Source organism: Nelusetta ayraudi, unplaced genomic scaffold, assembly GCF_046127955.1.
Source record: "Nelusetta ayraudi isolate G7.1 ecotype Tasmania unplaced genomic scaffold, CSIRO-AGI_Nayr_v1 ptg000016l, whole genome shotgun sequence".
Lineage (NCBI taxonomy): Eukaryota > Metazoa > Chordata > Actinopteri > Tetraodontiformes > Monacanthidae > Nelusetta > Nelusetta ayraudi.
Window position 1 is genome coordinate 4,750,027 of NW_027466066.1, and position 12,242 is coordinate 4,762,268.

A 12,242-nucleotide genomic window follows, 5' to 3' on the forward strand; every position below is an offset into this window, starting at 1 on the left:
GAATCACTCGGTCGTATGCGAAGCCTGCAAAACAGAGAAGTAAGAAAGGGACTACGGCGGCGTCACTCTCGCTTCTTTGTGAAGAGGAAGCCACACCACACATGCAGCAGCAGCGGCAGCAGCAGCAGCAGGCGGGGACAGATATAACCAGCGGCTGAGGCGCGATGCTGCCCAAGAGGAGCAACATGTCCGCAGACGGTGCGATGCTGCTGCTGGAGGGCTACCTGCAGAAGAGGAAAGACACCATGGTGCGTTTCTGAAACGGTCTCGGTGGCGTGCGGCTTCGCTCTCTTCGCACTCGGCCTCGTCTTTCTCTCTCTTGGCTGACGCCATTGTGTCGTCCTTTTGACAGAAGATGAGATGGGCGACCTACTGGTTCAGGCTCCATAACACAACCTTGTTCTTCTACACGCAAATGAACGGCAGCGCTGTGAGTCCACACTTGGCCCGGAAACCTTTGTTCTTCCTCGATCTGGATTTATCACTATTATTACTTTTTAAATCTGACTTGTACTTATTATGAGGACTTTTCTCTCTTTCTTTATTCACAGTTACACTTGAAAGGCAACTACTACATTTACACAGTGAGTTTGAAAACTGCACATGATTTAATAGACGGCAAGACTGGAAGAGGAGGCCTTTATTAGGCTCTCTGGTGGTACATTGCTGTCACTTTTAGTTTGGTCGTGATCAAATTAACAATGGCTAGCTTTCACCGGTCGTTGCTTTCCAACTGGGCGAGATGGCGGTGCAGTGGTTATCGCTGCTGCTTCACAGCAAAAAGGTTGTGGGTTCGATCCCGGGCCTGGAAGCCATGTGGGTGTGTCCCCCTGATGGGAGTCCCCCTGTGCCTGCCTAAGTTCCCTCCAGGTTCTCCGGCTTCCAGGTTCAGGTTTTCCAGACTTCCAACTTGAGATGTAATGAAAAGACAATGGGAAATAATTACAGGAACCTGAATGACTTGATTGTGTAGAGATTTACTCTTGTATTTCACTGTTTCATCGTCCTGTTGTCTGAGGTAAACAGTGTGACTACTTCCTCCATTTCCACTGCCTTGTTTCTTCCTCTCTTCCGCGTGTGTGTGTGTGTGTATGTGTGTGTGTGTGTGTGTGTGTGGTGTCGTTTTCAGGTGCAGTCAGTGCGAGAGGTCACACAGCTGGACAACAAACGTTTTATGTTTGAGATCATCATGAAAAACGGGAAAAGAAAAATGTTGGTGAGTCACTACGGCCAACGATTGATGTTTTGCCAGAGTATTAAATTGAATGTATCTGTGTGTGTGTGTGTGTGTGTGTGTAGGCAGCAGAGACAGCAGCTCTGAGGCAGAAGTGGCTGCGGCACCTCTGGTACGCCATGAAGCTCTCTGCCACGGTGGTGTCAGAACTTCGAAGCGCGCGGTGAGTCGCATAAAGTCACCCAGGTCGATTCAACATCACTTTAATTGTCCATCGGCGTCATTATTATATTATCATACATCCTCACAATCCTCTTAAAACAGTGGTTCTCAACTGGTGGAGTCTCAGGACCCACATTTTTGTTTCCTTATAATGAAGATGCGACCCAAAGTTATCCCACAAAAGTAAAGGCGCTTGCCCACTTCCTACCATGTTTAGTAAATAAATTTTCAAATTGAGTTACGTGTCCTTCAAAATAAAAGCCAAACATTTTATCTCTCGCTCTCTCTCTCTCTACATATATAAATAAAAAAAACACTTTTTTTTGAAAAAAAGAAGAAACTAAATGAAAAGGAAACTGCGCTTTTATCGAAACAGCTCTGCGACCCACCAGTTGAGAAAAATAGTCCTATTTGTGATGCTTGTTGTTCTTATCATCATCAATAGTCACAATAATCAAGCTAATTAGTGTTATTCCATAAAAAAGAAGACAAATGTCAAAGTACATGATTTAATAACCAGGAATAATGAACTCTTATTGTTGTCATAATAAACCATTCATTATTCATTACATTAATTGTATTTATATTTATTTTTCATCTACATCCTTTGAACTCGCCTCATGTTTCAAAGTCATCTCACGCCCTGTGTTTGAGAATACTTTGACAACTGAATTATTCTCGTCGGTGATGTTTCCTGGGTGTTGTACCAGCTGCGAGACGTCTGAGCAGGACAACACGCCGACCGCCAGCGCGACTTCCGTCTCGCACGTGGTCACTGATGGGGTCAGGGCGCCGCACAGTCAGCCTCCACCCGTGCCCGCCGACGGCCGCTGCGAGAGCCAAGCCCCGTCTGCACAGCCCGCGTGCAAGAAAGTCCCGCTCCCCAACATCCCGCAGGCCTCCAACCACAGCGGTCCAACTCTGTTGTCGGGCGACGGGCCGAACCCGAGCGGCTGCGTGACTTCGTCCGCCGTGCAGAAGCCAGAAGGAGACTACGACGTCTTACCCCTCAGAAAATGTCAGGCAGCGGCTCGTAACCCATCCAGACGTTTTGTCAATTCAAATGCGTGACATCGGTTTCAGAATTCTTCAAAACGGCTCGTCTCGCCCCCTCAGGTGGATACGAACTCCAACCCGCTGCTGAGACGGAAGACATTTACGACTATCCGGCTTCTTACAGGAGAGCCCTTGAACACGGAGGTGAGACTTCTGTGAAGGTTCTCAGTCATCCAGGTCATCTTAAAGTAGAAGGGTTAAGTTGGGGGGGCAAGAACGAGTCCAGTTGACCCAACTTGACCTTTCTACTTTAAGGTGGGACGACTCGCACGTTGCCTTCAAGTGTCGGCTCGAGCCGGGAGTCATGAAATGTTTCGACCGTTTCTTTCAGACTCCGCGGAGAACATCTACGCTGTGCCGAGCACTCTCCTGAGGAGGGCGCCTGATCAAGTCGCAAGTGCATCAGACTGTGACGTCAGAGTCCCCCCTTGTTCCCTACAGCTGGATTCGTGTCCACAAAACGACTCGTTAAACTGACAACTCCAACCGCGGCCGCTGTGAAGGTTATTATCAGTCACTTTCCCGCCGCCATTGCGATACGTCTTTAGCTTTCAGCTCCCAGGAGTCGGTGGAAGACGGACCCTACTGGAGGATTTGAACTGTGCTTTGGTCTCGGACTGAATTGGTTCTCCACTGCTTGTACACTAAGCAGGCGCAATAAACAGGTTCAAGTGGGCTTTTTATTTATTTTTTATTCTTAGCTCCTTTCACACAAGACTGACAACCACATTGACACTCGTCCGCAGAGAGGAGTCACACATAGGACAGACAAATGTCACCTGCTTCACTTCACAGTTGGCTGCCGTTTCAAACTCTTTGGACAAGTTTGTAGAGGAATGGTTCGAGTTCACTGGGGTTCACAACAAAAAAAACACGGATCTTCTCTGCAACAATTGGCCTGGGAATTCTAATCACTAAGCACGTAATGATATTAGAGCAACGTTAATGCTAAATTATTGTAGCGATGGATCACATAGGCTGCTTATCGTTCACATTTAAAAATAAAAATAAAGAATTCTTCCCAACACCCTGAACACAACATCCCCACAACAAATTACTCTGACATCCAATATTATTTCATACACACAGTTAGAGGTTATTGATATGACCCAGGTAGGACAAGGTAGTGCAGATATTGATTAGAAACAAAGGCAAAATGATGCATATGAAACAAGCAAAGCATAAAAAGTGATTTGTGCATCATATAGTATTCTTACTATAGTATACTTAGTAGTACTCTTAAGTGTTCTCAGGTCAACAAACAACACTGAAACAAGACCGGGACAGCAAACGATGGGCAGATTTCACCACCGAGTCTGTTGTGTGTTTGCGTCAATGTCAGTCAACAAAACTTAGCCATGCTGATAATAGCTTCTCAAAAAGGTCTAACATTTATGTATTGTTGCATTTACAATGATAGTTGGTTGTTGGGTTTGGTAATGATGCAGCACAGCCCAACCAAAGAAAAACAAAAAAGAAACCCAGAATGGGCCCCGACTTGATGCAATGGCGACTAGGCCAGAGATTGCTCCTTGAGGAACTCCTCCAGGACGGTGATGATGCTGTCGGCCTCGGGGTGGTCGCTGTGCTCCGCCCGGGCGTTCTGCAGCAGCACGTCCCCGTTTCCGCAGCCCTGCAGGAACTGGTAGCAGCGAAACAGGGCGTAGTGACTCATCTCCGCCTGCCGCACGAAGCGCTTGAGGCTGTTCATGTCCTGGATGGCCTGCGGAGGGGGCGCCGCGGTCGAGAGAGACGGAAAGAAAGACAAGAGGAGGGCGAAGGGAAGAGATGAGGATGACGAAAGAGGGGAAAAAGTATTCTGTTTCGTAGTGGAACAGTCGAGAGGGAGGTGTGCATCTTCCGACAAAAGTCACGGTGACAGGTGGCGCCACTGAAACGGCGTCTTCCTCTCCCCACTTCCTGGGTGCAGAGAGGAAGCTGCTCGTGCGTCTTATTTCTTGCACTTGTGCGATGCGAGTGTTTGCAGTCGTCACGTGTTATGCTAAAATTAATTGCGATGCATGCAACCGCATTATGAAAAGCAAGACTGAACACCTTGAAGCAGGGCTGGCCAATTTTAGACAAAAATAAAATCCAGATTTTTTTTTCTCTGAAAACTCGATTTTCAATTTCCATTACAAGTTCAGTAAAGTGACAACATTTACAGTCTTCTTGACCAAACAAAGATGAATCCCTTGGGATTAATGAAGTGAGAAGCTCACTTTCACCAAACTTGAAAGTGAACAGGTTCTTCATAAACAATGACGAAGTTCCCTTAATTGGGAACAAAGTGAAAACTTGAGAACCAAACACAAATGAATGCCCCTGTGGATAACGTGACAACCTGAATTGTCTTTCACCAAACGTCGCTTTCAAAATAAAAGGTTTTTCTATCATCTTGAACAACAATGAATGAATAAAGTGCAAAACTATCACATTTAGTAAAAGAATCGCAGAGCCCGGAAGCAAGCGAGAGGAAAATCGATTGTAAGATTTTCCTTTTTTTTCTCTCTCTCTCTCTCTTTTTTTTTTTTAACATCGTCTTGACAAATAAATCCGATTTCGTGCGTGGTCACCTCACCTTCAGTTTGAAGTTCTCCAGAATCTGCCGCAGCAGGAAGGGATTGCAGCGCTCGGCACCGTTCAGGAATGCCTGAATCCAGTCGTCGCAGAAGCGATTGCTGACTGAAGAGGAGAAAGTATGTTGGTTTAGGCACAAATATTGTTCATTTGTTTCTTTAATATCTTGAGAGGGCACAGACGCTGAGGCAGGACCTACCAGTGTTGAGGAGCTTGGGTGGGCTTGAGGAGCAGTCGATGATGACGTCAGACTGAGCTTCCTCTGATATGGCCCTGCACAGAGACGCTGCCGCTGTGTCCTGCTGGGACAGACCCTGCAGACTGGCTGCTTTGATGAACCTGGTGAAGAAGGCAACGGACACAACAGGTGCACTGTGACGGGATGCCAAGGCGGCGGGCAGGTGGACGAGGTGGTCGAGGTTTCACTCACCTGGACACGTCGGCCTTCGTCCTGTCGTCAGAATTGGTCACCTGCACGTGCGTTTGACTCAAAGCCTGCATGTGAAAAAGAATTAAACTGGCTAGAATTCTTAAAGAAAAACAAAAATATTAGGCAAATCTTTTTTATATCATTTTAGATATTTTGGGCTAATTTTTCTCCAAAATCTAATTCTGATTTAAATTTCAACAGTAACCTTTTTAACATTTCTTTTCCTGGGATTTGTAGTACTAGTGGTACGTGTGCTGTATAATAGTGGCGCCCCAGCTTTAGCAGTGATTTTGTGTGGCCAAATATAATCACACTGCGGGCCAAATTTGTCTTACTTTGACACCTTTGGCCTAGAGAGACTCACAGCATGGAGCAGGAAGCTGATGTTGCTCTGGACCATCTGAACCACCCGGTAGATGTGCATCACGGACTCCTCGTACCATCGGCTCAGATAGGGGCGCACCTCCGTGTCGAGGTTCTGCAGCTGAAACATGGATGTAAAATAACAGTAATGTTACAATAAAGAACAAAAATCACCATTGCTATAATTGTTGTTGTTTTTTTTTTTTTTACCTCCGGAGTTTGCAGGCTGCCGTGGAGGCCTTGGACATATTTATCCAGCTCTAATCGAAACGTATGTCAGGTCAAGGAGGAAACTACACTGTACAATACACTCATTGAAACAACGACTTTTAGAGGATGAAAGGAGGAGGTTTCAATGAGGCCAATGTGCATCAGTCCCCTAAGCAAAGGGATATATGTTGAGTCCCTTTTCAGATCCGCCCATGAAGCAGATGACGTATCCGTTTCCATCAGCGTCAGGCTGATCCGGAGACCTTTCCTGCTCCACCAGACAGCAGTAGCAGCCGACCGCCTGCTCCGGGATACTGGGGAGAGCCAATGATCCATGGTTTTGTGTTAATCAACCGACTCACTTTTGAGACTCACAACTTTTGTCCCCGGTAAAATTGCCGATTTCTGATCTTGCAGTGCAGCCAATTTGGGAAACAAAAAAAAGCACCTGAGCTCCACGGTGGCGATGTTGCCCATTCCACCCAGCAGGGCTCCCTTGCTGAGCCTCCTCGAGATGTACGTCCGCAGCTCGGGCTCGGCCTCCGACGGCAGGCTGCTGTCGATCAGCGTCAGGCTGCGAACAACAAGTGAGAGAGTCAGCGCGGAGACCAGGCGGCCGGCGAACTCCGGCCAGGAGTTGGGAAGCCACTCGAGAACAGATGGAGAATGGATGGAGGAAGCGGATGAGACTCAGCCCTCAACCAGCACAACAAACACACTGAGTCACGCGGCCGCGACGCTCCGCGGGCCGGGCGTCATCCCGCACTTCCTTTTTACTATGTTGGCCAACTTCGCCTGATGCGTGGAGGGCCCTTTCAGTCTGGCTGGCAACTTAAAGGGCCACGACGCAAGTCAGTAATGTGGGTGAGAACAGCTGTGAGCTCCACACTGAGTAGGATTTGCACTGGCACACACACCAAAACACAACAAGGAAAGCCAAAGAAGAGATGAGCACTGAGAGCAGCGGCGGCGGCGGCGGCGGCAGCAGCAGGGCGAGGATGGTGTGGGTGAAAGGCTCCTTCGTTACCTAAAGTCCTCCTGACCGGCTGTGGAGTCGGTCCGTCTCTGGTTCCATGCCACACTCTCCCCAGAAGCCTCAGATCTAAGACAATTGACAGTTGACTCAACACACCTGGTTAGTGATTTTTTTTATTTTTTTTATCTCTCTTCTTTTTCACCTGCCAGTCTCGCTGTCAGCAGATTTGGCAAAAAGCGATGACACAAATAAAAAAATTTAATTGAATTAAAAAAAACAACAACTCAGTAATCATAGAAAGCCAAGCGAGCGCGCACACACATACATACACACACACACACACACACACACACACACACACACACACACACACACACACACACACCCAGACCCAGACAACGAACAGTGGGGTTCGATATAGCAGGTGTGGCTAAGCTGCAATTTCGTAATCGGCGTCGGTTTGCATTGGTACAAATATGACCCCCCCCCAGAGGTGGCAAAATATTCATATTCTGTACTCAAATAAAAGTATAGATACTTTTGAGGAAAAAAAAAATACTCTGGTAAAAGTAAAAGTAAGTCAACCATTATTGGACGTTTTCACTCTTGATAACACTAACCAATGCTAGTTTCTATATTTTTATTGTTCTCCATACTAAAAACGTACTGAACAGTGACCAAAAGGTGCCCTCGAAAATAGGATCCACTTTTGTATTTAACTGCACAAACAGCATCGTTCAAATAGCTCCACTTCAGACTATAACAGCTATAATAACTTATAAACGAATTACTTTGAACAGAAATTGTATCGATCGAGTTTCTCCACCGGAAAAACCGGAAAGTACAATCATTTGTGCACAAATGTAGGGAGTAAAAGCAAAATGTCTACGGGGGTCAGTGAATGCACCACGGGCAGGCAGTAGGAGAAGACGAGAAACCGCCGTGAGCTGCTGACAGCTTCAGCTTTCACACACCTGTAGTGTTGTAGTGTAAGTATAGAAACTGGATAACCTGACACAGATGTGTCGATTAAAAGTGAAAAGTTCCCGCCCATTTGTCGCGATAATATTTAACTGGAAAAATAATCGCATGTACTGTTATTCATATCATTAGTTGTAGTTATTCACGTTCAGATAGCAAATGTTAACTTATAGTAGTTAGTACCACAAAATAGACGAATATATATCAAACCTAGAAGGTTACACGTTAAAGACACAGCTTTAGTGTTTATGTTAGTCTTATTCTGATGTTCAACAACAACAACCTTTTCCAAGGTTAATTTGATTACGCAGGACAGTCAGCAATCAAACAGGCCCTGGACTAAATAGATGTGGAAGATAGGTGCAGAGTTGTGTCTGTTAATGAAAAGATAGGTACGCCCCTCGAGAGGATTTGTGCATTCAAAAGTGGTGGCACAGCAACAATGATAATCACCTTGTGCCTTGATATAGATATATGGTGTAGTAGCAGTTCAGCTGTGTTTTCTGGGTATATCCCGCAATATCTTCCGTCTCATAGTCATCTCGGTCCTCCACGTCAATTGAATCCTGGAAGGACGACGTTTGGGACGTAAACATGATCCACTGCTGCACGGAGCAACCTTGCAGCCGGATTTAAAAACAAAAAAACAGAACAAACAATGTCACCAAAAAAAACAAAACAAAAAAAAAAACAGAGCACGTGTCTTATTCTAAGATGACGTCGTACGTTTTTAGAAGAATGATTGCAGTTTGTGATTGGAAGTGCTGGTATGCAGAACCTGCAGCGGTCCAAAATGAATTCCCAGCTTTCGTTTACATGTCAACTGCGCACGCGCGCCCACTGCGACAGTGGTGCGTTGTCAATTATGTCCGACGTAACATTAAGGTCGTTAACAGGTTCCGTCTTTTAGCTCTTTTTTTATTTTTATTTATTTTTATTTTTTATTATTCATCCATCTATTTTATTTTTATACTTGCCTTCTCCTGCACTCAGGTATTCATTCGTCAACAATGCATTCTCATTCATTCATTATCATCTTAGCTAGGTATGTTTACAGTGTCTTTCTTTGCTCTTTTTACGAATCAACAAATGTTGTCCTTAATCGTATTGCCAGAAGAGGGAGACAAATTGCATGCGCTGCAAGTTGAAAATGCTTTTTAAGAGAATGAAAAAAATATGACCTACTTTTTAAACACGTTTTTGGATTCTGCCCCCCCCCCCCCCCCCCAATACTACTTGTATTTATTTCATACCCTGCCTGATGTTATGAAAAGAGAAGCTAACTTTTCAAACCAATAAATTAGAAGCTCAGGTTCACACTCTTCAAAAAAACCCAACTGAATGTAATGGATGTACCCGTCACAACATACGTAATGCATTTAACATTGTGTTCATACGTCATTTACATTGTGCTAATGTCATTTGCATTGTTTTCAGTAATGTGTCTGACCAACGAATAAGCAGTTAGCTTAAATGGGGAGACAAAGTGGCACAAAGCAACAGTTTATTTCTTGAAAAAGCTGACAATATTAGATTCACAAAGTTCGACAAATAAAACAGTAGGTAGATTATGGTCTTCATATTGTCTGTCTTTGTCTACTTGCGTGGGAAAATCATCAAAGGGCCAAGAGTCACTGTCACGCAGCCCGCTGTGTCTGAAATATAATCACACTCTTATTAACAAGGCTAACACTTCACAAAGGTGTCTGTCAAAATGTTTGGAACTTTGTGTCTGGTTGACAAAATCTCTTTTACGATATAGAATTGAAAGCTGTCAACACATCAGCACAATGGATAAAAGTGCTCTCCACATCGTCTCTCAGCTTAGCACACTGTGCAGTCAGCAGGTGTAACAAATCAAGTGCTCAAAAGCCAGCCATTCAACATTGCATTAATTCTAGCGATAAATGATTGACTTAACACAAAATTCCAAACTTGTGAAGTTTATAAAAATTACACTTGTTTGTATAGTATTATAATTAATGCAAGTTGCAGTGTACCTCTAGCAGCAGGACCTCTTTTATGCGCTTGACTTTTCCACACTGGAGACTGGTGGTGGCTACAGATGCTGTCACAACACTGGCATGCATTACCGTATCCATCCAAACTTTTCCACCTGAAGAGGAAAACATAAAAATTTCCCCATTCACGATTCAATAGGCTTGGTGAAAAAAAAAAAAAACTACACAAAAAAACAAGTGAAAAATAATACCTTGAATTTGCATAATTACAGGCTTTGTTTATGGGATTACTCTGCCACATTTCAGAGACCACTTTCAGCTGGCACGTGATGAATATCTAAGCCAGGGCAGAACATAGATGTAATAGTACATTGCTCAACGTCTTAAATTATGCAATTTAGAGGAGGCTTACGGAGTTCCTTGGGTCATGGTTAAACAGGAATATGTTCAGCTGCAAACGAAGCAAATTGGCGCGATGTCTCTGTCGGAATAGACTGTCTGATCCTCCCAGTTTTGCATCTATGAGACAGCTGCCACATGCAAATTTTAGAATCTTTATTGTCTATAAAAAAATAAATAATAATCTACCACCTACCCATGGTTTTCAATGAAGTAATATCTGGGGACTGATGTGGCATCAGGTGACAGAGTGGCAACGCAGCTGTCGATGAAGAGTCGTCTCCTCTCTGACTCAGGACCAGTGTAAGACGCCTGTAGGTGAAGAGTGTCTCCAAGGTAGAAGACACTGGTTGGTGCGTCACTTTTCCAGTCATCTAAATGTGAATCATTTAAAAAAACAAAAAACAAAAAAAACTTTACAGATATTTAGAAAGATCACCCGTTTCCTTCTAGAACTAAAATGGTGATCTGAGAACAAATTTAATTTCTCAGATTTTGCCAGTTCACTTTTCAAAGTGGCGTTATCCCCCCCCCCCCACCACCCATCTTATTCTGCAGCAGTTTTATAATAATCTAAAGGAAGAACAAAGAACCACTCTAATGACTTGCAGTGTCTTGAGATGTACACTTTTCTCTTGACTAACTTTGTGACATTTAATGTCTGATTTTGCCCCTTGCGTCAATTGAAACTTTCAAATGTTCGACTTGGCACAACTGACTGTAAAAATAAGAATTTGATCGGTCCACTTTTAACTGATTTACCGCTTTGCATCAAAAGCAAAGTTGACAAAGGTGAAGGAGTGCTGTTGTACCAGTCATCAGCTGCAAGGAGAAATCAGATTGCTGCTTTGGGATGGAACCTGTCGGGGCCATCTGCTGAGGGTGACTGCTCACCAGGTGTTTCCTGTTCCAGGCAGCCAGGTGTCAAAGAAGTCTAGAACAACAAGGACAAGACACGACAATGACCAAATTTTCACCTTTTGTAGTGGCAGGCAACAGCAATGACGGCAGAGGCTATCCTGGTGATGTTATGGTGCCTTGGAGCCGGCAAGAGAAACAGCTTGTTTGAGTAGATCAGATAGTCCTCGATCTCCTGCAGAACAATGTATACACTCAGAATGGTGCAGTTCTCAAACAGGAAAGCACATTAGACGGGCACAGATTACAAGTGACACATTGTTTTACCTTTGACTCGGAGCCACACTCTTGCAGTTTGACCTTGATGACGTATCGCCCGTCAGCAGCAGGCAAAAGGTGGCACTCACTACTTTGCCGATACTCGGGCCCTCCCAGAAAAAGCTCCCCGAAAGACGCAAGACTGCCTTTTTTGAACTGGTCAGGATTCACCTCAACGATCATGAAAGAATCTGTGCACTCGATGTGGACAGGAGAGCTGCCATTGACTTGCGAGTAAGTAGTTCTTTCTACTTTATCATTTTCATATCTGGGAGATTTGTATTCCCTCCCCTCAGCATCGATCATACGTCCCTGTTTAAGAGGTCGAATAGATTCTGCTCGACTAAAGAGAAAAAAGAGCAACTGCAGATAGGAAAAGTGACCCACAATCAACATTCTGCTATTTTACTTAGAGCAAGGAGACTTTTTTTGGTGAACAGAGCCCCTGCTCAGCCCTCGCAACACTCCTGCTTCATTGTTCAAATGGACCAAGTCACATGATGGCTGCAGCTGAGGACAATTATTGACCTTATTAGACCATTGACAGAGGTGTGTAAACACAGGGGTGACCCATCACAATTAAACAGGAAGTGTGGCTGCAATACCAAAAAGGTGTGCGGTATACATTTTTGTCAGTAAGACCCAAGGAGTAACATGTACTGGGATTGAGTTGATGAAATTTGGTCAGATACCAATAAGAATGTGGCTAATTAG

The 12,242-nt window shown here is 44.6% G+C and overlaps 3 protein-coding genes across 6 annotated transcripts; 1 reads left to right on the plus strand and 2 right to left on the minus strand.

The window, feature by feature from the left end:
- The first annotated feature begins 29 nt into the window (after positions 1-29).
- LOC142886848 (uncharacterized) lies at positions 30-3,467 on the plus strand. Of its 2 annotated transcripts, none has more exons than XM_076024083.1 (8): positions 30-248; positions 356-430; positions 552-584; positions 1,130-1,216; positions 1,300-1,397; positions 2,107-2,414; positions 2,513-2,596; positions 2,784-3,467. In XM_076024083.1, exons 1-8 carry the CDS (start codon positions 165-167, stop codon positions 2,927-2,929), a joined length of 915 nt encoding a protein of 304 aa, XP_075880198.1. In that variant the 5' UTR covers positions 30-164; the 3' UTR covers positions 2,930-3,467. The 2 variants fall into 2 exon arrangements, with proteins under 2 accessions (XP_075880198.1, XP_075880197.1); XM_076024082.1 differs by having other exon boundaries at positions 32-248; positions 353-430.
- On the minus strand, positions 3,453-8,854 carry cunh17orf75 (chromosome unknown C17orf75 homolog). Of its 3 annotated transcripts, XM_076024064.1 has the most exons (11): positions 8,719-8,854; positions 8,446-8,611; positions 7,063-7,137; positions 6,484-6,609; positions 6,221-6,349; positions 6,036-6,096; positions 5,827-5,946; positions 5,463-5,527; positions 5,232-5,371; positions 5,034-5,137; positions 3,453-4,175 (listed from the first exon to the last, which is right to left on the minus strand). In XM_076024064.1, the coding sequence occupies exons 2-11, from the start codon at positions 8,586-8,588 to the stop codon at positions 3,966-3,968; spliced, it is 1,173 nt and encodes a 390-aa protein (XP_075880179.1). In that variant the 5' UTR covers positions 8,589-8,611; positions 8,719-8,854; the 3' UTR covers positions 3,453-3,965. The 3 variants fall into 3 exon arrangements, with proteins under 3 accessions (XP_075880179.1, XP_075880178.1, XP_075880180.1); XM_076024063.1 differs by having other exon boundaries at positions 8,446-8,825; XM_076024065.1 differs by lacking the exon at positions 7,063-7,137 and having other exon boundaries at positions 8,446-8,825.
- A 633-nt stretch (positions 8,855-9,487) lies between these two features.
- Positions 9,488-12,014, minus strand: LOC142886840 (zona pellucida sperm-binding protein 3-like). Its single transcript, XM_076024068.1, has 8 exons — positions 11,538-12,014; positions 11,330-11,445; positions 11,165-11,256; positions 10,549-10,726; positions 10,366-10,483; positions 10,205-10,290; positions 9,993-10,108; positions 9,488-9,647 (listed from the first exon to the last, which is right to left on the minus strand). Exons 1-8 carry the CDS (start codon positions 11,922-11,924, stop codon positions 9,589-9,591), a joined length of 1,152 nt encoding a protein of 383 aa, XP_075880183.1. The 5' UTR covers positions 11,925-12,014; the 3' UTR covers positions 9,488-9,588.
- Between the last annotated feature and the right edge of the window lie 228 nt (positions 12,015-12,242).

Coding starts and splice junctions, on each gene's coding strand:
- LOC142886848 (XM_076024082.1), top strand. CDS start 165: ATGCTGCCCAAGAGGAGCAACATGTCCGCAGACGGTGCGATGCTGCTG. Junction 249..352: donor AGAAGAGGAAAGACACCATG/GTGCGTTTCTGA, acceptor TCCTTTTGACAG/AAGATGAGATGGGCGACCTA. Junction 1,217..1,299: donor ACGGGAAAAGAAAAATGTTG/GTGAGTCACTAC, acceptor GTGTGTGTGTAG/GCAGCAGAGACAGCAGCTCT.
- cunh17orf75 (XM_076024064.1), bottom strand. CDS start 8,588: ATGTTTACGTCCCAAACGTCGTCCTTCCAGGATTCAATTGACGTGGAG. Junction 6,610..7,062: donor GCCGGTCAGGAGGACTTTAG/GTAACGAAGGAG, acceptor TGTTGTTCGCAG/CCTGACGCTGATCGACAGCA. Junction 5,138..5,231: donor ACCCAAGCTCCTCAACACTG/GTAGGTCCTGCC, acceptor TCTCCTCTTCAG/TCAGCAATCGCTTCTGCGAC.
- LOC142886840 (XM_076024068.1), bottom strand. CDS start 11,924: ATGTTGATTGTGGGTCACTTTTCCTATCTGCAGTTGCTCTTTTTTCTC. Junction 11,446..11,537: donor AGTGTGGCTCCGAGTCAAAG/GTAAAACAATGT, acceptor ATTGTTCTGCAG/GAGATCGAGGACTATCTGAT. Junction 11,257..11,329: donor GTTGCCTGCCACTACAAAAG/GTGAAAATTTGG, acceptor TGCCTGGAACAG/GAAACACCTGGTGAGCAGTC.